At 41.8% G+C, this 27846-nt stretch overlaps 1 protein-coding gene across 5 annotated transcripts; it reads right to left on the bottom strand.

Annotated features, from left to right (window-relative positions):
* Nucleotides 1-75: 75 nt before the first annotated feature.
* On the bottom strand, nucleotides 76-24574 carry ERCC5 (ERCC excision repair 5, endonuclease). 5 transcript variants are annotated; one of them, XM_074989788.1, is made up of 15 exons: nucleotides 24263-24574; nucleotides 22625-22800; nucleotides 20593-20708; nucleotides 20417-20509; nucleotides 19203-19263; nucleotides 15899-16042; nucleotides 14255-14462; nucleotides 13009-13977; nucleotides 11089-11351; nucleotides 10512-10631; nucleotides 8874-9087; nucleotides 6805-6949; nucleotides 3531-3731; nucleotides 2807-2891; nucleotides 76-727 (listed from the first exon to the last, which is right to left on the bottom strand). In XM_074989788.1, the coding sequence occupies exons 1-15, from the start codon at nucleotides 24348-24350 to the stop codon at nucleotides 155-157; spliced, it is 3456 nt and encodes a 1151-aa protein (XP_074845889.1). In that variant the 5' UTR covers nucleotides 24351-24574; the 3' UTR covers nucleotides 76-154. The 5 variants fall into 5 exon arrangements, with proteins under 5 accessions (XP_074845889.1, XP_074845915.1, XP_074845898.1 ...); XM_074989814.1 differs by lacking the exon at nucleotides 24263-24574 and adding an exon at nucleotides 20975-21043 and having other exon boundaries at nucleotides 22625-22748; XM_074989797.1 differs by lacking the exon at nucleotides 2807-2891 and having other exon boundaries at nucleotides 3617-3731.
* Nucleotides 24575-27846: the final 3272 nt, after the last annotated feature.

Here is a 27846-nt window from a genome sequence, read left to right as displayed (position 1 = left end):
ACAGTTCAAGACCACTGAAGCTGTCTCTCTCTTACAGTCTAGTCACAATATAAATTCATTACACAGAGAAAAAACAAAAGATAATTTGTTTATTTTTTCCTATCAGAGAATTCATTACAGCATTTATGTATTAAAATGTGATCATAAAACACAGTTAGCACTTTTTCTTTTTCCTTCCTCTCGCATTCCTTGATTTCCATTTTTTGCCCTCAAATACAGATCTGGCAGTCACCATGACTGGATTTTCTTCATTTTCATCCTCACTACTTGAGCTACTGTTTACCTCCTCCTTTTTACTGTACTCCTGTCTCACTATGTTCCTCTGAATTGCAGACTCCTTGACAGTTTTTCCTCTTTTGCTCTTATGTAAAAGTTTGTTTTCAGAATCCTCCCCTGAAGAGCCACTGGACGCCTCCGACAGCTGCATGTCACCTATGAAACCTCCTCCATGGAAACTCCCCTCTTGAGACTTTGAATGCTTTTTCCTCTTTGCCCTTTGGCTTTGTGAAGCGGTAGTTTGATCCTTTGTGCCTTGGACAGCTATTTTTTCTTTCTCACCATGTTTAAATTCTCTTTCTGCAACAGCACTAACCACCTGTATCTCTTCAGCTGCTGCTTCTTTTTCTTTCCTCTGCATACAAGTCACAGCTCTTCGAAGTCTCTGGCTCTTAATGGCTTGCTTTTCATGTTGTGCTAGTCTGAAGAACGAATCAATTCGAAGTTGACTCTAAGTGTACACAAAAATTAAAGAGGTGAAGTTTACATTCCACAATGACAGGCCTTCTATAAATAAAGTAAGTGACACAATAGTCTAAATTGGTGACGACTAATCAAGTAAATGAAATATGCATCACAAGTACATACATGCTACAAGATGAGTTACTAGAAGAGATTATTCATATAATACTATATAATCCTACAGTATAGCTTGAACCTCTCTTATCCCGCACCCTCAGAATCTGACTGTTGCCAAATGAGAGAATTTGCTGGACCACAGGAAGTCAATATTGTCTAGCACATTACCAACACTTTCACTACTTACTGGGCTCTTAGAAGACATTTAGGGCTAAGTTACAGCACAGAACACTGAAAGCCAGGACTGGTGGCTGTAAACAAATTTTATGGGACCACAGGACACATGACCATGCCCATGATAAGTGGTCATCTGGCTAATAAAAAAAAAAAGCATGCCAGATTACAGATGTTGCCAGTGAGAATTCTGGATTAAAGAGAGAAACACTGTATAATTTAATCCTTTGGGCTCCCAGTGGAGCACAGGGGGTCCACAGTTATTCTCCATCTCTTGTGATCCTTAGCGATGGTCTTCATTAATTATACATTAAGTATGAAAAGCTTCTTTAGAGCAAGAAAACACTATGGCCCTATTTAAAGAAAAATTCAAAATTAAGGAAATTAATTCCCTTCACATTTTACAAGTACTACATTCCTACTTATAACACATTATTTGCAATTCCAGCACAAATGGATACCCGCAGACCTACATACCGACACTTATTAGCATTTTCTCAAATGCAAAGCTATTAATATAATAAACTGATTGCACTAAACAACTCTCACAACCATGCTTGTCCTTTGGACAAAACAGCAAAATAAAATATTATTCTGTTTGAACAAACTGAATGCTTACTGAAACATTTTGGCTGTGGCCACACTTGGCCACAAATGGCCGTTTCGAAGATTACTTGGCCACAAATGGCCATTTTGAAGATTACTAATGAGGCGCTGAATATTCAATTCAGCGCCTCATTAGTGGCAGGACGCTTCCAGCCATGGTGCTTCAAAAAGAGTTGCTTTGGAATGCTCGTGGCTTGGCACAGCTATATGGGGGTTCTTTTTGAAAGGACCCCGCACCTTTCGAAACCCCCTTATTCCCCTCCGCTGAAAGTGCCATGGACGGAAGCGTCCTAATGCTAATGAGGCACCAAATATTCAATTCAGCGCCTCATTAGTAATCTTCGAGGCCATTTGCATGGCCATTTCAAAGTTTTGGCCAAGTGTGGCCACAGCCTTTAAGTCTTAACTTCAACTCTTTTAAGTCACTTAAGATTCAACACTAACAGACTGTGTGTAGATTTAAACATAAGTATTTTAAAACATCCATTTATTTGTCTACTCCTATATTCAGGGATCTGCATCACCCTCCAAGAGCTGATCTTACCAACATATAAGGCTTTTTGGGGAATGTAGTTCAACCTCAATTAACCAAACTGAGAGAATACTTACAAACATTCAGACAGATGAAGCTTTACATAAACAGGAGACTTGCCAGCCTGCTTTGAAAATCCTATAGGAGCCAAGCTCCCATGTCCCAAAAGCACAGATTAAATGTAGTTTACCTATGCTGCTGTATGAATCTGTAACATCAGCTACCACAGAACAAGCAGAAAGCTGAACTGAGGAGCTAACAGGAAGCAGCAGATTTAGATTTTACTAATGTATATATACCATTAAAATTATATTACATGCTTCACTACACAAAGTGTACAACCTTCACTCCCAAAAGAATTTACAACTTAATGACATTTTAAAAATATATTTACTTATAATTTTAATACCTTCATACATAAGGCCTAATTCCATGCTGAATTACAATTTGTGGCAACCTGCAAATTCAAAAGATTTGTGGGGGTTGCACTTCAGCACAAAATTTGTCCAAGAGTCTGTTAAATTATTTGGGTTTGTAATACTCATTTGGTTGAAGCTTTGTTTGTTATTTTAAAAATACTAGCTTTTAAATTTTTGAACCAACATCAAACTACCTAAAATCCTCCAACAACATGATTACCTGTTGAGAGTTCAGCTGTTTAAGTACAGGTAAAAGGACTTCATCTGTCTTTGTTCTAGTCCAGCCGAAGCAATTCTGACAGAACGTGTAGGTAGTTAAGGGTCACCAAATATTAAAAAAAGCTTCTTACTAACTTACTAAGTGTGACATGAAACATAGAAGTTTCTTTCCTAACCAAGAATCTCTACAAGATACTGTAACTAAAAGTATTTGTACTGTAAGAAAAAAAGGAAATTTCAAGATGTAGTAACAAATACTGCCAACATTATCGCAAATGTCTTCAGAAAAGCGTCCCTCGCCCCACCAAACCACCTCTATTATTAATAAACTGTGTTTAACACCAAAAAAAAGATCCCTCAGCCTACATCCACAATTGCTGCAAAAATACACTGAACGTGAGAAAAGAAAAAACTCAATGTTTGTATATATGGCACAGACTTCATTTAGTTACCTAACCAGAGAACAATTGCCATAAATGTTTAGACAGCACTCTATCTCAGATTGCAGTGAGTGCAAGAAACAGAAATGTACTATGACAAGAGATGCTAGCTAAATTGACAATGGAACCACTGATTTTGTTACAGTTAGAGTGAAACTCTCCTGAAGAAATTCTCAAGAGAAGAATTTAGTTCTCTGTACCGATTTGGCTAAATGACTCATACACTCATTTCAATCCAAGCAACTTTGGTTCACAACTCCAACAAGACACATTGTAAAAAGATATTCTCTGATCTGTTCTATATCAGGCCTTCCCCAAATGAATGATTCCTTTGACTCATCGACCACAGGTTTCAGGTAAGCTTCTATTACCGCCAGATTTGGGAAGCCAGGACTCAGTTGCAGTCGTCGCAGTTTTTTCTTTGCTTTAGTATCATGTGGATTGGGTCTTATTTTCTTATTCTTCTGAGCTTCAGTCCACCATTCACTGAATAATATAGGAGGAGAGAGAGACTGTTATTTTACTGAAACACATTAAAATATCAAGGGCCATCAAACAAACTTAAACAACCTTTATTGTTGTTATTGCTTATTTGTTTCCAGTAGTGCCAAGACACGATAAGCAATTTCCAAGCAACAAGGTGGTACCAGCTCTGCCTCCAGCACCATACAATCAAAAGGCACACAGACACGACAGGAAGTTATGCAATCTGTAATTATTACTGGTCAAGTTGATCTCTGGCCACATTTTGGTCTGGATAGCAAAAGTTAACTACATTTCTCAAACACAGCACAACAGAAGTGGATCTTTAACAAGTATGTAAATGCAAAGAGGGTGAAGGCCTTACTGATTCACTGTGGAAGAGCATTCTGTATCTGGTCACAACTCTTCAGTGATTTTTGTAACAAACTTGACTTTCATATTTTTAAATAAAAAGCCAGAGCCCCAGGTAAACTCACTGACAAGTGAAACTTCTCCATGAAGTTTTAAAAATTGGCTCCAGTGTATTGAGCTATTGATTCATAAATGGTTTAAAACAAAAATTGGAAAATGATGAAATCTTCCTACTTACTATATTCTTACTTTCAAATTACTTTGAAATATTTACTTTCAAATAATTACTTTCAAAGAGTAACACGTGAAAATACAGTCCTAACCAGACACAGGTACTTACAAACAGATATAAAGGAAACACATCTGAAAAATGTTCAAGTTAGAAAGTGCCTGAATTTAGGTTGCTCAGGCAGCCTTGAGTCTGCCTCTCATGCTCACTCCAGGCTTGTTCATAATGATAGTCTTGATTACATACTTCTTAAAGGAACCCTGGATTCATTCAGTGCACAAAGATTCTAAGAAATATTGAACAATTCACTTTTCACATTTCCCCTCACTTAAAGTACTAACTTACAAAATCAGACATACAAGTGTCACTCATTTACTCTCATTTTTACAGTTAACTATAAAATAAATGGCAACCTTCAAGTTGGTAAGCGCTGATATAGTATATAAAGCTGTATAAACAAGCTATATTTATATGAAATTTTAGTTCGTAACGACTTCACTAGCACTTTTCATATAGCCTCTTGTAAAACTAGGCAAATATCTAGGATGAACTGATGCAACCCCAGAAGACATTTGTATATACCTGGCTAAGAACCACTTGCTTAGATATCAGAGTGAAGAATACATGTGGATGACATCACTTATGGAGGGCAGGATTAGAATTGAAAATGACTGACAAGTTGAGAATAGGTCTGAAATCAACAAGATTAAATTCAAAGTACCACACTTCAGAAGGAAAATAATCCAATGTGTAACTGCAAAATGGGGAATAAGTAAGCAGGTGGCAGCTTCTAGGGTTTACAGTGGATCACAAATTGAACACAGCTCAATGGTGTGATGCTATTGTGGAAAAGCCTAGTATTGTTCTGGAGTATATAAATAATAGGGTTGGATATATGAGACACAGGAGGGCATTGTCCCACTTTACTTGGCACTGACAGGGCTCAGATGAAGTCCTGTGTCCAGTTTAGGAAATATGTAGATAAACTGGAGCATTTAGAGCAGGGGTGAGCAAAAATTTTGCATCAGGCCCCACGTTTTGTCCCTGTAAGTAGTTGCACCCCCACCCCAACAGCTCCGGAGGAGAGCCGAGGCCTCCTGGAAGTGATGTGTCATGCTGTACTCCTCTGGAGGCCACAAGGGTGGAGGTGAGGGAGGTAGCAGAGGCTGGAGGAGCCAGCAGAAGCTGTGGGGGAGGCAGACCAATAGCATTTATGAAATGTCATGCCTCCCCGCAGCGTGCACCCCTGCATAGGCTGTTGCAGGCATCACATTAAGCAGGGCTTGTGTTGCAGGCAAATCTCCTAGGAGAGGCAGCACCCTCCCTAACCGAAGCATAGGGCAAACACCTGATCCTGCCTTTCGTAGGGAAAGGGAAGTCCAGGTTCCCTCTCATACTCCCCCAGGCACAATCGGGGTTCACCCCCTGGCCCTGCTGACTGCTGCCTTAGCAACTACACACCCCTTTCACGCTCCCCCACCCCTCACCCCCCGCGCTTGTACCTCAACCCTCTGGCATCTCCTCACAGGACATCCAGAGAAGCCCAGGCCAAGCTGATTGCAAAGTTCAAGGCTCCCTCCTGGGGCTTGGGGGACCAGCAGCAGAGGGAGATGGTGGGGGGAACAAGGCAGGAGCAGAGCAGCTCACTTACCCATGGCTCACTCTCCTCCCTCACTGCTCAGCAGCAGCCTTCTGGTGCCCCCTGCCTGGCAGGCAGCAAGGCTGCAGGAAGCAAGGTCAAAGTGCATGCGGAGCAACAGCTGCAGCTGCTCACCACGCTGCTGGCTGACTCTGTTAGCTTGGAGCTGTGCCAGGGAGGAGAGGTCTGGGCTGGGCAAGCAGGAGGAGCAGGTGAAAGGGACGTTCCAGGCAGCCAGTGGAGGCCATGGCTGGGAGGGAGACTGATCACTCTGTGCCCGTTCTTTTGAAATTTCATACCCACCCCCAACAGGCTGCACCCCCCCAAATTTAGGGAAAGCAAAAACGTTATAAAGCCTGATCTATAAGGAAAGGTTAAATACTCTGGGCATGTTTAGTCTTGAGAAAAGGCGGCCATGGGGGGAATCGGACAATAGTATTCAAATATGTTTAGGGCTGTTATAAAGAACACTTAATTGCTTTCCATTTTCACTGAACTTAGTATATGTCAGAACGGGTTTAATCTGCAGCAAGGGAGATTCAGGTTAAATACTAGGAAAATCTAACAATAAGGGTGGCTAGCTCTGGAACAGGCTCCCCATGGAGGCTGTAGAATTCCCATCATTAGAAGATTTTAAGGAAATATTGGAGACACCTCATGGAGAGAGTCTATGTTTACTGGGTCCACACTCAGTGGAGGAGGGGGCTGTACTTCATGACTTTTTGTGATCCCTTTCAGCCCTATCATATCTCTACTGTTTTCAACAGTAATCTGTACTCTTCCCCAATGCTAAAGCAACAGAAAAATATGTGAAATCAACATACGTATTATGGAAAGAAAAATCAAATAAACCATACGTGAATTTTAAGAGAGGTTCTATTCCATGCCCAGGGAATTCATTTAAAATCTCCATTGCTGTTACATAGCCAACAGATGGGATCCCTTCAGTGTAGTCACTTCCAAGCAAATAGGCCAAATTAATTAACTTGCTTCTGTCTAACCCTGCAAGACAGAAAATGTTAACTAGATATTACTCTATGAATTAAAGTTCAGTTCTCCCAAAGAACTTCATATTATCTAACAACTAAAACAGCAACAGGAAAAAAGACAGGCATACATAGAGAGCAAAGCTACTCTGAGTCTAGGTCAGCACTTGTTTATTACTTTCTGGACCTACCTCAAAACACTATTGCTGGTCCAGCTGCTACTACTTGGTGTAAGGTACCGTGTATGATATTCCTTAGAGTCAAAGTTAAAATGCTATTTGGGACCCGGAGAAGCTGCATTCATTTCTGGCCCTTACGTGATTTCACATCTTTAAAAACCTACATCACACCCCATCTTCAATTCTGACCTAACTTTAGTGGAATCTGCAACAGGAATTCGGAGACAAAACCCAATGCTACACACAATCTCCCAAAGTCTATAATCGGAGTATTCAAATGGCTTAAACCAGTGGTTGTCAAACTGTGTGGTCTCCACTTCCTGGCTAGAGGCTGATCATACTGTGCTTGCAGGACATAGGGTGATAATGTTCACTGCTTTAAGTTGCATGACTAGGCCTTCAGGTTCTTTCTGAAACAGCTGAAAAGAAAATAGCCAGCCTAGCCATCTTTACCAGTAACTAGTAACAGAGAGGTAGCCATTTCTACCAGGAACTGTTATGAGAGAAAACCAGAACCACTCCTCAGGGACTGGATCCACCAGCTTACTATGGAAATTGTTTCCATAGAGAGGGAGATGGGAAGGAGAATGCATGCAGGGAAGGTCCTTCAGGCAGCTAATGAGAATGTCTATGTGGCCATGGCAACAGCAGAGGAAGACAACTGGGTTTAGAGAATCATTTGCCAAGGAAGGGCAGAGCAGGAAAAATGGTAGACAGAAAAAGTAAAACTGATTTTTCCCCCTGAAACAGACCAAATGAAAATACTTTACTATATCACCAATAGTTAAAAATACAAATACTTTCACAGTAATTCACAGAAGCAATTGGAACTCCTGCCACAAAGGCACAAATAAGGTAAAGAGAAAAGAGACTCACTTTTATACACTGACAAGTTTGATATTTTCTCCACTATCTTCTTGAACTACTGTAACTACTCTTGTATACAGAAATAAGAAATGCCTATCACATCAGCCACAGCACTAGACAAAAACAATGTCTCAGAATTTGCAGGGAGAACAAACCACAGCAGAACAAATAACTTTTTCTTTACTTATAACTAAGAAATTTTGCATGATCAGTAATAAACAAACACATCAAAATATTTCAAATTTCTAACCAGGGAGTTTTGTGGCAGTTTTGCATAAGTAGTGGCTTAGAAAGAGCCAGAATGGGGGAAAAATTGTCCCTAGTAAATTAGGTAATGGACACACAAGCTTAAAAGTTCCATGGTTTACTATGTGCCATGGCTAAAATCTTTTTGTTCAGTACAGCATACTTTTTTATAGTCTTTGCTCTTGCACCAACAATCAGAAAGAAAAGCACTACCATGGATTACTTAGTAGCTGAACATCTTTCTACAAAAGTCACAATCCATTGGATCTCTGCAATGTATTGTTTGCTGGCAACAAGTTTACAGAGGTTTAGTTATAATTTGCCTATATAAATTTGCTCTGTCTAGAACTACATAAAAATCTTCTCTCTTCTTCATACAAAACGTGAGTGTTTACCAAAAAGCAGACTTCCATTTCATATATATTACTAACCTAATTGGGTGCAACAATTGTCTGTAAATTCAGCAAGATGACTTACTGCGCAAACCAACATACAAAAATGTTGTCTGATGTGACTTTGATCTATCAAAAGTCATCTTCACAACAGTTAAATAGGATTCTGAATGAGTTCCAGTATTAAAAGAGTATAGAACAAAACTACTGATCAAAAACAAACAACATCTCCAGCATAAAAGCACTTGAGCCTTACCTAGTTGGTTTTGAATGTCCACATACTGGTAATATTCCACATACTTATTTTGACTGAAGAAATTTTTGTAAACATGCCGTGCTCCAAATAGCCAAATATCACTATCATCAGTGATTGTCCCAGAGGTCTGATCAGTAAGGTCCAAGACAGCACACTGAGCCTCTGCCTCCATAGGTGCTTCAATGTAAGGAACGCCAAACAGCCGGAGAAGTTCCTACAGGAAGTGGGTGGTTGAAGTTAGTATGTCATCAAAAAGGATAGCTCATCACATACCCCGCTTGACTCAAAAAAGTGCTAGTTCACATCCAGACAGTATTTATCCATTCATTGCAAACTGAAGCAATTTACATTAAAGTCAAGGGGTCAAACCTATTCCCTTACATATGCAAGTAGTATCACTCATGTCAATCATTACATAGTCAACTTTGGTGATATTTGAGAATTTTGGTTTCTGACCCATTCAAGCCTATTAGAGGCCTCGTGTTTGGTTTGGTTTTTTTTTTTGTTTTGTTTTGTTTTGTTTTGTAGGGGAGGTAGTACTGGGATGTGCTGGTGGGGCTGAATTGCAGAAAAGTTGGCAGAAGAGCCACCATCTGCTCACCCCCATCTCTCCAACCAAGATGCCATACTGACTTCATAAACAAGGTAGCCTTCAACAGCTGAATATGTCACTAGTTTGTCATATGTGCTCTTTTTGTATCCAATTCCGCAACCCTAACACAAGACAAGTAGCTCCTTATTCTGTAAGGAAACCCATTACTACTCAAAGTAAGCTGAGATAGAAGACAGTTCAACAACATAAGGTTCAAGGCAAGCTGTATTTAATGCAGCCATATACAGGAAGAGAACTTCATTATATTTCAAAAGCATGTGTATTTTAACAAAATGTTTAAATGAAAAGAATTATCTAGGAACAATGTCTCAGTGCAGAGATAAAAAAAAAAGAGCAAATCAGATCTCTTACAGATTTTGAGGCCTAATCTGATCCTTGCAAAATACATCACATCAAATTTCCCAAAGTAACTTCTGTAACAAACCCACAACTTTTGGTCAAATTATTAGAGCAATCTTTCAAAAAACATCTAATTGTGATTTAAAGATTGCAAGTGATAAAGAAACCACGAAAAATTGTTCCAATGCTTAGTACTCCTCACTGTTAAAAATGGAGCCTTATTTCTACACTGAATTTGTCCAGCTTCAGCTTCAAGCCATTGGCTCTGGTATAGCAGTCTGCTAGTTTACAAGCCACCAGCTATGAGAACTCTTCTCCCCATGTCAGCACCTGCAGACCACAATCAAGTCACCTCTTAAATGTCTCTGATGAGCTAAATCCTCCAATTTTTCTCCCTGTACCTCTGAACTCAAAAATGACTGAAGACTGAATTGTGGAATCTATACAGCTTGCTAATTTGAGAGGAGAAAACATCCAGCCTTATTAACTGTTTAATGTATTTGTTTCAGTAGAAGTTACCCTCGTAAATGCTCCTTTAGGAAAATGAAGTATTACAAATATTAAAAAGTCCTCAAGTACATTTGACAGCAATTAGTCACCATTATGGACAGTGTTTGACATACCATTTGACTTCCCAAGACGTAGTGATTTTTATGTTTAATATCAATATGACCTGCAAACATTACCTGACTTTCCAAGAACATCTGTCCTGTTACAGTGGCAGCAGTACGTTCTTGCTGTTGTTTTTGAGACTGAAGCATGTTTTGTTCAGCAGAAAGGTCACTCTCCAAGGCTTCCAATTCCTCCTGGATGTTAAACAAAAGCGAAGTTTGGTCATACCAATAATGAAATATAGTAATAATTTATATATATGTATACCCTTGACTGTAGTTGTAACAGAGGCCTGTTCACCACTAACTCACACAGATGCTAGACAGTCATCATGATGTGATTCTTTAGGAGAGTATAAGGATATAAATAAGAACGTTTTTTGGAAGAGCTGAGTGCTCACTGCTCCCATTAACTTCAACTGGAATTGTTGTGGATGCTCAGCTCCTCTTACATAAAACAAATCAGGCTCAGTATATTCTGTACCTCAAAGCAGACAAATGAATAAGACAGGGAAGCAGTCAGTACATTAAAGGGGGGACACAACAGATCTTGCCATAAGTGTCCATTCAATAGCTTCTTTAGAAAATCAATTTAACTAGAGATCACCTTACTAGTCACTCAATACAACTGACAAAAAGCAAGCATCATTACCAAGTTAATATCTTGCCACTCATTCACTGCATCTTCCCTGTCGTTTGTGGATTCAGCATTCTGATGAACAGCCAACTGCATTTCTCCAGCGGTGCCTTTAAGGGGGTTCGCTGTGGCACTGTACTCTCCTTCTCTCTCTGGTTCTACAGATGCTGCTTCAACAGCCAATGTCTCATCAGGTTCAGAGGGAATAAGTGATGTTTTAAATACTTCACCTGGAAATTCAGTATCACTACTTCCACTGCCCACTTCAATAAAGCTACCTGCACAAGGAGGGGGAGGGGGGAAACCACCAACCACAAAACAAAACATGATTTCCTCCTCATTAAGGAAATAAAACATCATACTCCAATCCTATAATACATTAATGTGTCTGCTTTGTTTCCATCAGATACAATTCCATGCTCCAGAAGTCCTCTGAACAGTCCCATTGTTAGATATTAGTAGGGAATGGCAACATCACATAAGAGCTTTTGCTGCTCTCACTGCTTCCATAGCAGCTTTTTGTTATTTTAAACTAATGATGTCCTGAGCAGACAGAATTAAATATTATTTGTCTGAACAGGCTTTACATTTCATGCTCATGCACCCTTAACTCTGTCCTTTCTGCAAAGGAGTAACATACTGGCACACAACTTCAACTCTGCATTAATATTGTGCCATTTAAATGAATCAAATTGTTAATGTACCCACAGCAAGTGATAATGAATTAAATGTGCCATTTAAATGAATCAAAATGTTAAGGTACCCACAGCAAGTGATATGATTGTTAGTTAGCTTTTTGCTCCCAGAGGATCAGACGTGTAAATTAAAATTGGAGGGAATCTGTTACTTATGAAGAGAAGATGTATTTATATACTCCCAGACTTTCCAAGCAAAAACAGTTGAATTTGAGGTTCTAATACCAAAATCAGACTTGAATAGTAAAACAGCAGTGTTCTCCCTTGCCAAATTAAGTTATTATTGAGCCTATGAGAAAAAATGCTTAGGGACACTACACTGATCTCTTTTCCCAGAAACTAAGATGATCATGTCTAGCCACTGAATGATCTCAGTCATAGAAAAAAAAATTTGCCTGAGTTCTGGCAATTCTTAGATCAACTGTTAGTAAATGGATAATACCATTTACATTTTTAAATGACTAGAACATTTGTATACCTGAATACACTTTTTTAGTCAAATAGCTACTTACCTGTTGCAGGATCACAACCAAATACAAAGGATGGTCTGGGTACTATTCTTTATACAGAACACACATTTATATAAAGAGTCCTTTCATGCCTACTGTGCTTTGGTATGTTACTGTAGCTGCATTTTCATAAAGAAAAATTTCCAAATTATTAATTTCTCTTTGACAGACCAAGAGACCAGTGTAGTATCCATAAACATCAGAAAGATTGAGTACTGCTGAAATATCAAGAAAGTATTGAGAAGTTCCGATTCACAAACCAGTATTCAAAACAAGACAAATTTGTGAATGATCTGAAATGAAGCTCCTCATAATTAGAGCAATTGTCAGCCCCTCTTCAGGAACATTTTGATTTGTGACAGGATAATACACTAACCATCTAATTTCAAATTCACAATTTTTTTCTACAATTAAAGTATAAAAATTCCCTTATTAAAAACTGATTTGTACAAAATAAGAAAGAAGCACGTCTTCCTGTCTACAAGTGATTACGTATTTAGTTACTGTCAAAGCCAGATTTTTTTTTTTACATCACAAGTAAGAGATGTTTTTAAAAAAATACAGCTGTATCTATTGAGAGGTAAGGTTCATGTCAGAAGACTAAACTCTTCAGGGTAGAGTTACTGTCATCTTGTAAATCTGTTCAGAAATTAGCATAGTAGGGCTCTAATCCTGACTAGGGCCTTGGCTAACAAAATAAAATATGGGAAAAAACAGCATGCTGCACATACCATCTGACTCGCTCTCTTCAGAATGTGATTTTCTTTCCAGTCTTGCCTCATTAGCACCCTCCATTTCTGGAGTGACTGAAAGTGGATGCTGTACGTCAGAAGTATCTGTTTTCGATAAAACACACATTATGTTTTCCAATTCCCCGTCGCTGGAAGTTTCTGTAGTTTCAGAATGAATCACAGACACTGAAGTTGTCTTTTTTGGGGAGTTTGTTGGTTTCTGCATGCAAATATTCATATTTTCTTGCACAGAACCCGAGTCCATTTTTGAGGTGTTATCTTTTTCATCTTCTGTCTCTTCTTTATCTGTTCTAATGAGTTCAACAGAGGAGTAATTTTTAACACATGGTTTGCACACACCTTTAGGTACAGGGAGCAGAAACATATCTGACTGACATTTTTGGCCTGATTCACCATCTTGCATGAGGACTGTGTTGGCTGAAAGAACTGTAGGTAAAAGTAGCAGTTCTTTTCCATCCTCAATTTTAGGAACCTCGTTCTCCTCATCTGAACTGCTAAGTTCCTTCACCCTTGATCTTTCCATTTGTGTTCTATCAGCACTAGTGGTAACAGCTGCTCTTGCATCATCATCATCATCATCATCACCACCATTTAAAGCGTGCTGAATGGCCTGCATTGTTCTTGGTGAGACATTGCCTTCAGCTATACTGGAGCAGAGTGTGGCTGGATCCAAATTCAGGTGTGTTTTGTCTTTGCCCTCCGGCTCCTCTTCTGAGCTGCTTCCTAGCATAGCTGTCTGCATAGCAAGCAAAGTTCTGGGAGAAGGTGGTGCCGCTGCAATTGAATTGCCATCCATCTCTGCGTTTAACTCTTCAGGTGAAGGTGGTTTGGTACTAGCAATAATTTCATTTTGTATTTTATCAGGTATATTATATTTAGGTCCCGTGGAAGAATGCCCAACTGAAAGAGTTTCTAAGTGTGTAGTGGTGGCTTCCTTGACTTGAATACCTGGAAAAAAAAAATTGCTAAATTTCTTCATATGTAAGTGTTTGTATATTCTTTTTCTTCTACACTGAATTAAATTTAAAATAATAAGAAGCTGGTGCTTGATAAAGGATTTTATTAGTCTATTCCACTACAATTCAATAATAAAGTTTAGTGTTATAGTTCATTATATTAGAAGTATCAACTGTTTGTTCTGCACATAAAACTCAGATCCTTCACACACAAGAACAGCAAGAGCTCCCTGAAAGAAATTGAGGATGTAAAGAGATAACTACAATACCTTTTATCAGAATGTAGTGAGAAGTATCTTCAGAGATTACCTTCTTGCTTTCCACTTCTTTCATAAAGCCCCCCTCATTTTCATACTGGGTTTGGATTTGGCCTGAGTGCTGTTGATTCATCTCTTTTTCCACATTTTCTATGTATCGATTCAGATTGTTTTTTTTAAGCAAACCTTTGAGTTGGTATTGTGAGAAGTCACTGGACTCCTTAAACAAACAAAATTAACTTCAAATTAAAAATAAAAGGAACCAAAGTCTATTTAAATTAAATGTAACTGTTGAATTTCTTGAGGCAAATGTATACATTGGGCTGTGGAGAAAAAGGTTGTGTTACAAAGAAAAGAAAAGAAAACTTAGTTTCTCATCTCAGCACTTTCAGAAACAGGACATTTTTCTATTACAGACTGCAATGTCACAGTAACCCTGACCTATTAATACAGGATAAAAATAAGTTAGTGTTACAGACTGACAATATTTTGAACCTTATGGAACTTAAAATAAAGTTTAACTTAATAAAGTATATCATATTAGTGGTAACAACTCTGGCATATATTGTATTAAAATGCAATTGTTTGTGTGTTACTATGGCATTACGAATACCTTCAAGCTTGGGGATGGAGGTGAAAGGGATGACAATGAACTTCCAGTATTATGAACCTCCCTGGAGATGTATTACTTCCAACTAGATTCTTCAGACCCCAAACAGTCAAACAAAGCATTTCTGGATACACAGCCTGGTTTTAAACCCCAGGATTCACAAAGGGCCCTGATACTCGGGGTAGGGTTCCAAGCACTGAGCCTGCCAGATTCCAAATTAGAATTGCAGATAAATCTGGTAAACTTAATCACTTGTTTATAGGCTCTTTTTCTGTTTGCTTCCATTTTGTTTTACCTTAAGAATAAAACAGCCTTGCACAGGGTGTACTGCTTGATAGTATGTAACTATTGACAATCACCCTTTCATCAATCTTTGAAGAGAAACCAAGCAGGTGTCCCTAAGTAACCCAGCCTTACAAAATCAAATTTTAATAAAACCGAATTTATCTCCTAGCCTTACAGTGGACATTACAGCGGTTTTCAAGTACCTCAAAGAGGGTTACAAGAAGGAGGGAGAAAAATTGTTCTCCTTGGCCTCTGGTCTTAAACTGCAGCAAGGGAGGTTTAGGCTGGACATCAGGAAACACTTCCTGTCAGGGTGGTTAAACACTGGAATAAATTTCCTCAGGAGATTGTGGAATCTCCATCACTGGAGATATTTAAGAGCAGGTTAGACAGGCATCTATTGGGAATGGACTAGACAGTGCTTGGTCCTGCCGTGAGGGCAGAAGACTGGACTCAATGACCTCTCAAAGTCCAGTACTGGTGTTCTACGATTCTATGAGCCACAACATAATTTGCCCACTCTTATGAGGCAAATCTGAGTGCCAAAGTTCTAACTAAAGTCAGAAACTAAGATTCTGAATACATATAGAAAGGAAGTTTGATGAGAACCATAACCCTGACATTTTTGTGCAGTCACATTTTTTTTCAACACAGCACTGCTAGTAAAGATTTCTTGATGTGAAATACTAATGCAATGTCCCTTCAGCACTAATGGCAGCAGATTCTACGCCCCTGGGCTAGTTGATTTTTTAAAATTTTACCTCTGGCATTGTCTCAAATAACGTTCTTCGTCGCTTTGTAAATTCTTTTATATCTGTCAGGATTTCATGTTTCACTTCTGGAGGCAAACTGATGAAGTCTTCTGATTCAATGTCAACAGAGTGGGGATTGTCAAAGAATTCTTCCTGTATGAAAAGAAAGGCAATTAACAAAAATTGATTTCCTACGGTCAAGGCAACACAAATATGTAAAGTCACTCATAACCAAATGGAAAGTCAAACGTACAGTATGTAGACCCTCAAAGCAAAAGTTCAAATAAAAGCTCTAGCGTTCTATCCATATTCTACCAAAATAGGAAGGTAAAAGTAACTATTCACCTAACAAAAACAAAACAGTGACACTGCTAAATTATATACACGAAGCATTAGGAGAAACTTATTTCTGATGCAAAGAACAGGGTTCCTATCACAAACAAATTACATATTTGGCATCAATCACATCATCCAGTCATACAGGTTGAACCTCTCTGATGTTGGACTTTCTGGTCCAGCATCATATGGCCCATAGCCGTTTTCAGACCAGGCAGCCTCTGGATCACAGAGCCCTGGCGGCAGGACCAGCTGTGTAGTCTGCCAGAGGCTGGTGGTGCAGGAGCAGAGAGCTCAGAGGCCCAGGCTAGCAGCAGCTGGTGGCCAGGTCTGGCAGCAGACTGTGGGTGCAAAGCCTGGATGGGAACTTAGCTTGCTCTGCGGACAGTAATTCAAACCATCATGCCTTCATCATCATGCACAATCTGCTGTTTATCATGCTTTCTCCTTTTGAAGGCAGACTACTTCAAAATAGTATGAATTTTATGAAAAAAGATTATCATATTACAATCATCATTAGATACTGCATGAATGCAAACTTTATATAAAGCCGATGTTCACATATGCACATTGCTCAGACACTTACTCGTTCGCTTTCATCCTCTCCTACAATAATCAACATACCAAAAGGGAAGTAGCATGGAACCTACTTCAAAAAACTCAGGGATTACAAGTGTTTTAAAATCAGTGTGGGTATGCATAAATGCATGCATAATAGGTGAATAACGCCCTACAGATTGGACCTCCCTCATCTGGCACCCTCAGAACATCACTGGTCCTCAACAAGGGAGTTTGTCAAAACTGGGGAGGTCAATTCTGGCCCCTCTGCCTGACTCAGCGTCCCTCCCAGCCCCAGCTGCTGCCATGGCCCCTCCTGGCTTCCAGCTCCAGCTGCCAGGCCTGGCCACCTGGCCCCCCGAGGCCGGCTCCACTTCCAGCTCCAGCCTGTCCCACCACCAACCCTGCTTGGGCTGCACACCCCAGCTGGGCTCCTGGTCACTGGCCTACTTGGGCTGCTGGACCTCTGAGACTGACCCTATCTGGATTCCTGCCCAGCTGGCACTGCTGCTGTCAGCCCTGGCAGGATGCTCTGCTGCAGGCCCTGCCGTTGCCCAACTCTTAGCCACTGGTGTGCTCTAGCCCAGGAACATTCATGATCACGAGAATCACTGTTTTTAGAGGTTCAACATGCATTAAAAGAAACCATTCATCTCTCTTCCTTCATAAGTCCAAAGCATGTTTGAAAAGTTTACTTGTCCTGCAAGTATTTTTATTACTGTGCCACAGTATTTCTAACTTTAACAGGTCACACTATAGTGACCTTTAAAATATGGTTGCAACCGAGGCTTTTCAATGTTTTCCTATATTACTGAAAGTTAAATATGTAGAATTTGAACAGTTACACAGAGTGTCAGTGAACAATATCATCACAGCATTTGGGTATCACCAACAACAGAAATGACACTTTAGCCACTTCGTTCCCAATATTGCAATTGGAACCTTGCAGGAAGACACTTGTACCCATGTGCAGCCACAATGCATGTGGATACATGAACCTGCTCACTCACACCTGACGACACGATCAGGACCATAAATAAAAACAGTATCTGTCTGACAGTCTAAAGCGGACCAGACTAGCACACCCGAATCATAGAGCAAAAGTGAGGGTTTAGAATTATTCAATGAAGAGAAAAGAGGAAAATGTTAAAAGAGAATGAGTCTGCTGAGAGAGATGCCATTGTAGAGATTGCATTTGTTGCAGGGACAAAAATTGGAATGAGACCCAAATGGAGGAACAGAGACATCAAGACCAGAACAAAGGGACAAAATTGTAAGAGAGGAGGGCCCAACTGACTTCAAGTTTTTGGAAGTTAAATGAATTGTGAATTTTGACAGGAGGGATTCCAACATCCTTTCATACTTTATTGAGAGAGCAACTGAGTGAAAAGGTACATATACAGTAAACCCTCAAAATTCATGGCTTCAAGTTGCACGTAACTCGTTTTAACGCAGGCAGCTAGGCAGGCTAAGAGCCCCTTCTCTATTTCTCTCTGCCTTCCCGCAGAGTGCTGCTGACAGTGGAGCAGTTGGGGAAAGACAGGGAGAAACAGCCAGGAAAATGACCAGTCCTGGTCAGTTTCCTGGCTCCAACCAGTGCAGGGGAGATGGGAGCCAGGCTGCCCCTGATTCTGACTCCCCTCCACTGGCTGGAGCCAGGGTACTGACCAAGGTTGCTGCCCTGGTCAGTTTCCCGGCTCTGGAAGGGGAGGAGAGCTGGGAGCCAGCCTACTGCCTGGTTCCCAGCTCCTCACCACTTGCGGGACCCAGCTCATGGCTAGTCAGTTTCCCAGGTTCTCCAAGCAGAGAGGAGCTGCGAACCAAGTGGAAGCCTGGTTCCCAGCTGCCTTGCACTAGCAGGAACCGGGAAACTGACCAGACATGAGCTGTTCAGTTTCCCAGGTCTCACAAGTGGCAGGGAGATGGGAACCAGGCAAACCCAAGAGAGCCGGGGAATCAGGCTGTAGCCTGTTTCCATCTCCCCACCCTGACCGACTTCTGCAAAAGTTTGAATTACATGGAGCATCCCCCATGTAACTCAAGGGTTTACTGTATATTTGTTTTCTTCTAAGTTGCCTACAAGGTTTTACAGAGTTCACTTACAAAAGAGTATTTGTCCCTAAACGTTTCAAAACTTACCACCTTAGAAAGGAACACTATACAACACTGGAAAAATTGAGTCTCTAGGTCTCTACCAGTAGACAGCACTAACTTCTACATTTTGAGAATAGCAAATATATCAGACATTTAAAAAGTCATTGGTCCCTTAGGCAGGCAGTCCTATTTTGACACCAGGATTTAAATGTGGTACATCTGTACCCACTGGCCAGTATATATTTTGGTCTTGTTATTAACATTACCCATGTCAAGTGAATGGCTGGAAAGGTTCACAATTACAAGGCTATTCAAGTCCAATTACCTGCAGTATTTTTTTTTGGCTCATCCTCTCTTCCCACTCTTTTTCCTCTTCATCTTCTGAGCTAAAATGACAAAAGAAAACAAACTGGACAAAAAGGAACCTGTGGGGTTTTCTTAATTTATGCAAAATTATTTTTTTTATCATAAAATAGAATTCATCTACTGCTTGCTCATGAACAGGGAAACCCTAAGACACTAAATAATCTGAAATTTATAACATAAAAGAGACAGGCTAGCAAAAAAAGATGGTGACAAACTGGATCGGATGTAAAGATCATCACTATTTCATTATGTCATAGGCATGGAATCCATGACTTCCACAGACCCCCCCCATGACATTAGGGCACTGCAGCAGCCCAGCCACTACCAGAAGGGCCACTCCAACAGCAGCCTAGTCATCACAGTCAGCAAGGGAACCACAGAGCTCCACAGCTGCCACAGGTCCTTCCTCACAACCCACCACCAGCAGCTTCCAGCCCTGTAGACTTGCCTTGATAGCTACTGACACAGCACGACAGGGAGACCAACACTCCACATCTCCCCCAGGCTCCCAGCCATTGCCTGCAGACAGGCAGAACAGTGTACCCTCTTCCCTTTCCATTTTGTCAGGGACATTTTTAGTAAGAGGCAGGAACATGTCACAACTTCTACTAAATTTTTGCTGTCCCTGACGTCTTCTAAAAACACTCAACAAAACTATGGCCTTAACAGTCACTGCAAGTAACAAGATAATTTATCAGTCAAAACTGGACCAATCACGTGACCACTATTTTGGGGATTCATTCTGATTCTTAGCACAGATGTAGCAATATTAAAAATTAAAACTACAAAGAACACCCTTGCTGGTTACTGATCAAAACAGGGGCCAACAACCGAATCATCATGGAAGCTGATCTAGCCCACTCATTGTCAAGAAATCACTTCAAATCAGCAGGAATGGACATTTACAGGCTGGTGTATGAAGGCTTATGCTACCAATCACTCCCCTATAGATACTATAGAAGGCTTTTGCCTCGGGGTGCAATCAACCCAGCCTCTTTCACAAAAGCTAAGTTAACTTAAATAAATAGCAACAAGTAAATACAGTTTGCATCCCATCACAGAATGCTCTAAAGACAAACATAAGATTTAACAGCAAACTCAAAAGCAGTATTACCAACATTCAATGCTGATTTTAACTTATCAGGCTGAGGTACTTGTCTAATCATTGCTTACCTATTTTTTTCTTCCTCTTGTACAGAAGACAATGCATACATATCATCAATTTCTTCTCTTCGAACCTGTGAAATACTGGGCAGTGCTTCATCGCTTAAAGAGAGTTGGGAAGAATTATTAATATTTAAGCAAAAACAGCCAGTGGAACAAGAGGAAAATAATATTTTTGTTCTTGCCTTTTGCCTGTTAAAGCTGTTTTGATAGCTTGTCTTTTTAGGAAAGTTTTCAAGAGTTTTTCAGTTGTTTTCTTAGAATCACTGGCTGCCAATTCTTTTCTTTGCCTTCGTTTAGCCTGAGAACATGAAATGAATATCAGATTTCACTAAAAAGTGATTTCTTGTTAACAGAAAATATGTTTCCAATTAACTACTCTTACACATGAATTTTCCATATCATACCCACATAAATATCAGAAACTGGATCATGGGTTGATAATCAGAATCCAATCCTACAACCTTTACTCATTGATTGCCAGTTTTAAAATGGGTAACTTGGAAGCTGCTAGACTTTTTCTCCTCCCTCATGGTTTCCACAAAACTGCTATGGTTATATACATACATCTGGAACCTACAGCATCCCATAAGGCTTTTTCCTGGATTTTGAAAGGTGTTTTTAAGACTTTGCTGTCTACGAAAAAGAGGAAAGGCAAATCACATAAGAGTATCACATTTCCTTCCTTAAATTAATCAGAATTAAATACAAGTATTTCTAAAAGTGGGTCTGAGAACTAATCATTTTGTAACAATAGAACAGATGATGAGCCAGTTCTCTAATAGCCAAGTCATACTTCAGAAGCAGCACTGTGGGATGTGGCAAGCAATGTTCCGTGTCAGAGATACGCTGGAATGGGTAGACTGTTTTCTTCCATGAATCCCTCGCTTATCACCAATGAATTCAAGTTTTTATAGGGCAGGTTTCTTTCATAATTGCAAAGGTGTTAAAACGAGAAAGGATCATAAAATGAAAGTTATCCATTGCCCACTATTAAAAGGCTTAGCACAGGTTCATGACAAAGGTACTTGTAAGATTATAATTGACTTCCACTGCATGGTGTACTTCTCCTAAACAATTAAGAAAAATGGTGAACTCTTGACATATGCTTGATATTTGATTATTTATTTTAAATAACCTTGTCAACTGCACACAATACATCATCTTCTCTCCTACTTCCTTTTTTAATCCAACTTGTCTGTCTTGTCTTAATTTAGGGTCTAGTTCTGCAACTGATTTTGTGCCGACAGACCCCTAGATCAGGCCCCATTAACTTCAAACTCCAGGGGTACCATTCTGGCCCCATTACATTAATGGTGACTCCATGCAGGGACAGATACATCGACATTATGTCAGTCTTCCAAACAGAGGCCACTGATTTGGCTTGCACAGTACCTAGGATACAGGAACCCTAAACATATCAAAACTCTGAACACTTCTGAATGTAAACCACAGCAGCGCTTCCCCATGTAAATTACCTTTGTAAATTTGAGATTTATCAATTTCTCAATCCAGGCACAAAAATCTATTTGTTCCTTATTTAGTTTGTCATCAAAACTTTATATATAATTGCTACAGTAATCATATTCTCTCTCTCAAACTTTGAAGGTTAATTTAAATATATCAATTCACATGCGTGGCGACAGTAGTTAAACATCACGATGTGACTATAGTTATGCATTTGTTCATGCAGAAACAATGTAGAGGTTGAACCCCTCTCATCCAGCACCCTCAGGACCTGACTGGTGCTGAATGAGAGAATTTGTTGGACCATGGGACGTCAATATCGTCTATCACATTACCAACACTTCCACCTCTTGCTGGGCTCTTGGAAGACATTTAGGGGTAAATTTCAGCTAAACAACAGCACAGAACACTGAGAGCCAGGACTACTGGCTGTAAAACTTTATGGGACCACAGGAAATTTGGTCAAACCCAAGTGACCGTCTGGCTAACAAAATCATGCCAGATTATGGATGTTGCCAAACAAGAGTGTTTTGCATTACAGAGGTTTAACCTGTAAAAGAGGAACCTTTGTTTCTGCACCTGAGCTGATTTAAAGCCCTATTCTGCTCTCACTAACATTAATGGCAGAATTGCAACTCAATACAAAAATACATGACTGGACACCTACTCATAAACTTTCTTGTTGATAACTCTCTGTCTTATTTAGCAATAGAAAGAAAATAACATAAAACTACGCAAAAAAGTATCTACCAAAGTTTGCCTCTTCAGTAGTGGTGCCTCCCCATCAAAAACAAAGACAGGCCGGATTCGAAAAAATAACAACTTGCAGAGTCGATGAAACAAAGTGAGTAGGTGAGCATTTTGTATGGTGTTGCCATGACGGTCCCTTACTCCTTTTACTGCCTGATTCAACCAAATGCTAATATCTTGAAGTACAGTTAAGAAAAAAATATAGTTTTACAAATACATTTCACAATGTTAACCATACAATAAACAAGTTATCCTAAACTTATTTAGACCTAAATCTTGTCTGCTGTTCCGAGCACAAGCAGCTAGGTTTGGTACACATGAGATGAGATGATTCTCTAAGGAAGAATGAAAAAACGGAAAGGAAGGAATTCTTAACAGCATATTCAAACCAAACAGAAACAATGGAGTCACTCTGCAAACAATGCAAAGACACTCTTGGCTCAACTCAGTGAATGCACTGTAACAGCTTCCCAGCTTTCATTCATGTTAACAAGATGATTACACTGATCTTTTCCCTGTCACACAAGCTAAGTATTAGTTTTCACTCTTTTTGTATTCCATTGCACATAACCGTCAGTGCTACACACATCACATATGCTTATAAAACACAGATTACTGCAACTGTAATTTGTATTACGGTTCTAGAGCAGTCAAATGATTAATTGTTGTTTGTTCTTATTTCTCATCCCTTGATTCCTACTTTTTACTCGTAATGCTTAAAATTAACCCATGAAGATAATTCATGAAGATTAATGGTTAGTTTCAATGCCACACAGAGGGTAGTAAAAATAAAATACATAGAATTTTGGCAAAGGTTAGTTTCTGTCCCAAAAAGTATACCTTTGTTTCCTAAAGATGAATCCTATGCATGCTCTGATAAATTTTCAGCCAGCACATGTTTTTTTAAGCAACACTGTTACAGACTATCACTCCCTTCGGCCTAATCTAGAATGCTCAAAAAATATATACTTTATGACCATGCTCTGATGCTCAAATAATTAGTGTGGTATAAAGTGCTGTATATAACACTTATTTAAAACACACACACACACCCTGTATTCAAACTAAGTTACACCAGCTTGGCCAGCTAGTTGACCATGCCATGATGCACATGACATTTTAAAAACATAGGTTATATGTCTCTTCCTGTGCTAATACAGGGTTTTTACATTCCGCTCTGTAACAACCAGCTAAACTGGAGTGCGACCCATTTCAGCCTGACTCACGTGTTATATAGAGAGGCTCTGAATGTGTCTTTAACAAGAGCAAAACCCGTTTTTATTAACACACTGCACTCTAATGCCCAGAAAAACTTCAAGAACCGAGCTGGAGCCCACCAGATGCAGCACCCCAACTTTTCGGCTTGAACGAAAGGAACATACGGAGGGATTCGGTCCCTTCCCGCTTTTCAGACGGGAACACCCTCCGCTGCAACAGTTCTACCTTGTGTGAAACGCGGGAAAACCCAGACCAGCTGGCAGCACTCCGCGCCACTTGATCTGTCCAACCCTGCGATCTCAACAGCCCCGCCCCCGGCTCCACACCCGCACACCCCGCCCAGCCCGAGCAGACGGGGGGAGGTTAATTTCTGCATCTTTTGGCGGCGGGGCAGTGGCTCCAGGCGGGTTTCAAGGATACCGACAGCGAGAATTTTCCCTTCCAAGGTTTCGGGGTTGATGGGTCTCCCGGAGCACTCCAGCAGCTTCCAAAGCCCTTGGACGCCCATCGCCCTGCCTCACGCGGGCGGAGGTGAGTCGCGGCCGGGGCGGACATTGACAGTAGGGCGGACACGAAGGCGCAAATACGCAGCCAGACAGGCCCCGGCTCGCCCGCATACGGCTGCGTTAACCCCCGGACCGGACCAGCCCAGCGCTGCGGGCTCGAGCCGAGCCGAGCTGAGCCACCCTCCCTGCTCGAACCTGGGCCAAGGCCCGGTGCGGGGAAGGCTCCGAGAGGGGCCGGCGGAAAGGGCGGGGCCTAGACCGGAAGGGGCGGTCTTTAAGGGAGTACCGGAAGCTTTTGCCCCGCCTCCCCCGGTTGCGTGGGGTGGAGTGTTCGCTCTGGTGCCAATTGCGACTGACGCGCGGCGAAGGTTGCCATGGGAGCCGGCTGGCGTCCGGCGGGCTTCCCCGGACGCACCCGAGGTTGCTCCCAGGCGCGTGCCGGCCCTCGTGCTCAGCCTCGTGCCATTGCCTGGTGGCGACCCGCCCCCTCCCCGTCGGCTGCACAGCCGCGTGCCTGTGGCTGCTTTGCACTCTCCCGCCTCGTGCCTTCAGCTGGGGATGGCGGAGTGCGCCCCCGCCAGCTCGCGCTCGGAGCTGAGAGGCTGAACCTGCCTTGCCCACAGCACGCGAGGCTGAGCTGCTCCCGCTTCACCTGCGCCGTGTTTGCTTTGAACACGGCCATGGCCGGCTCCAAAACGTCGTTTTCGCTGTGAGCGGGCTCGCAGCCAGCTGGAGATCGGCGGTCAGCCTCGGGGAGAGTCCACTTGTGCTCAGTCACAATGACACTAAACGCCCACCCCTTCTTTCCCAGCAGGGATAAAATCACGTGCTAGGTGGAAGGCCAACCCCGGACCACGTCTCAAAATAGCTGGGTAACAGCCAGGCTTAACCCACAGAGAAAAATGTGCAGGGGCTCAACAGCCACTGCAAGCTAAGCTCTGTCACCCCAGCCCCGCACCCACCCACCTCCTTCTTCTCTTCCCTCTGTGCCTCTCACTGCCACCCGCCCTGCTGACCAACTTCTCACCTTCCAGCTGGGAATACCTGGGAGCAAGGTGGAGGAGTGGGGACAGGGCATGCTCATGGGTGGGGAAGGGGGAGAGATAGGGAGGGGGCAGGCTGGATGCTTTGGGGAAGGGGCGGGATGGGAACAGAGCCTGAGGCAGATGGGGTGGAGGTTGAACACCCCCTGGCTAAAGGTAAAGTTGGCACCTACGTACTAACAGCCCCCTCCGCAACCCCATCACCTGTTTCCTCACTCCAGGCATCCTGAACCACCTTGTGGTCATGTTTATACTTTCTGAGTAAGAGAAGCAGTGCTTTTTTTCTAGGAAAAAAAATGATGCTGGAACTCATCTGATGATTCCTCATAAGGGTTAGGGTGTTCAATTTTAATGCCTCAGTCCCCGTGCTGCTGCGGGACCGGCAATGAAAATTTTTCTGGTGTTCTAATGAAAAAAAAGGGACTGGACCTTCATTCCAGTGCATTCCACCAGGAAAAAAGCCTGGAAGAGGAGTGACAAACCAAACCAAAACCATAATAAATCAAACCAAGCAGGGTGGCTGAGGCAGGCACTGCCTTGCCAAGGGCGCTGCTTTGACGTGTTCTCTGATCCACCCTGTCTTTCAGGCCCTGTTAAACATTGTCCCTTTCCCTCCTTCCCTGCTAACTCAAGGCTTGCTCTTCCACAGCCAGTGTGCTCCACAACCTGGACTCCAGCTCCTGCACAGCCCCAGTTTCCTGCCTCTCTCTCTATACGTTTATAGCTAGCTTACTATGATTGTCATGAAAATGGCCTTCCCCCAGGATCTTCAGGCTAGTTGAGCAAGGCGAATTAAATTCTTTTGATGTCTGTTTTGATGGATATTTTTACAGAAATTACAGGAAGTATAAAATGGGTGTGAAGTTAGGTGGTCAAAATATGTTGGTGCGCTTGATGTCATTGATGGGCAATCATCTGGGGACCACTGGTCTAATTTCTAAAGACATTTGTCAGGAGGCAAGCCATCAGTCTGATTCCTAGGCTATACTTCACTGGCTTTTTCCTAGCCCAGCTCTTCCAGAATCACAAACCTTTTCGTAAGAAGCAAGCATTCTATTTTCTTCTTTTCTCAATTCCTCTTTATTTTGTCTTTTGGTTTCCTTTTCCTTGTGGACCATTATTAGAAAAGATCACCGAGGTTCCCTCTGTGCAGCAGGGGACCAGGACTACCACACACAGAACTGCCATGGCTGGCGGGATGGGAAAGTGCTTTTCTCTGGCCCTAGCAGTGGGGCTGGATTAAGAAAGCTGTGTGGGAAGAAGAGAGTCCTCTTAGCTCAGGGACCTGGGCTGCACCCTGTAAACCCCCCATATTCTAAACTAGCCCTCCCTGGTGCGAAGGGTAGATGGCTTCACGTACTGCCATGCCTACACCCCCCTCCCCAGTCACTGTGAGCACTGAGAAGCTTTGTCCCCACAGCTCCCATCAGCTGGGAACTGCAGCCAACTGGAGTTTTGGGAGGGGGCAGTGCCTGCATGTAAGTGTGGGCAGCACAGAGCAACCTGTTCCTCACTACCTCCAAAAGAGAGCTGTCTCAGGTAAACACCACCTTAACTCCTACCTATACCCCCAGCCCCAGCCCCTAGCCACCTCCTGCACCCTAAATCCTGCCCAGACCCCTCCACACCAACACCTGCCCTGGCCCTGTGCCGACACTCTAAACTCCTCGTCCCTCCCTGGAGCCTCCTTCTGCACCCTAAACCACTTACCCCCAGCTCCATCCCAGAGCCCCAGCCTTCATCCTTGCAACCCTGAATCCCCTCCCACATGTTGAACCTCTCAACTCCACTCCTGACCCAGACTGTCCATGTGCAGAATGAATCCTGTTATGCACACCAATAAGGAGTTGATGTGTTACACATCATCTCCACATTGGTGCCCATAAAATGCATTCTGCACATGGACATAAAAAATTAGAGGGAACACTGGTCGCTACTGTTGTAGAACACCTCCGCTCAGTCCAGTACAATGTACATGTAAGTCCTGTAACTTTTGTTTTGCAGCAGCTGCTAGGTCTATTTCAAGTATTTTAAGGAATTGTTTATAGATAACATAAATCTATGAGGAATCCTGGCTGTCCCTTTGTAAAAAAAAAAAAACTTCTCTGAAATGAGCTTTCCTGTGTGTGAGTGAGGGAGGTGTGACTGTAGGGGTGTGTGCAATGGAACCAGTCCCTGAAGCCAGCCTGTCTGGACAGCCAACTCTGAGCAGCACCTTGATGGCAAGAAAATAATTGGAGCTGAGCCCTGCAAAAGAACCCACCCAAGAAAGAGAAAGAGGCCCCATTAAGAGAAGATCAAAGTCCCACCTGCTATTAGCTAGTGGCTCCTGGTCATGCAGAATCTGGAGCCGGTGGGACAAGACAAGAGTTGTTGGACTGAAACATAAAGGATGGGTGCAAAGCTATAGGAGTGCTTCTTGCCATCACCACTCGGTAGGAGTTAGTCTCAACTG

Source organism: Carettochelys insculpta, chromosome 1, assembly GCF_033958435.1.
Source record: "Carettochelys insculpta isolate YL-2023 chromosome 1, ASM3395843v1, whole genome shotgun sequence".
Lineage (NCBI taxonomy): Eukaryota > Metazoa > Chordata > Testudines > Carettochelyidae > Carettochelys > Carettochelys insculpta.
This window is presented reverse-complemented; position numbering and strand designations above follow the sequence as displayed.

Coding starts and splice junctions, on each gene's coding strand:
- ERCC5 (XM_074989788.1), bottom strand. CDS start 24,350: ATGGGCGTCCAAGGGCTTTGGAAGCTGCTGGAGTGCTCCGGGAGACCC. Junction 13,978..14,254: donor TCACTACATTCTGATAAAAG/GTATTGTAGTTA, acceptor TTTTTTTTCCAG/GTATTCAAGTCAAGGAAGCC. Junction 10,632..11,088: donor AGTGGCAAGATATTAACTTG/GTAATGATGCTT, acceptor TTTAACATCCAG/GAGGAATTGGAAGCCTTGGA.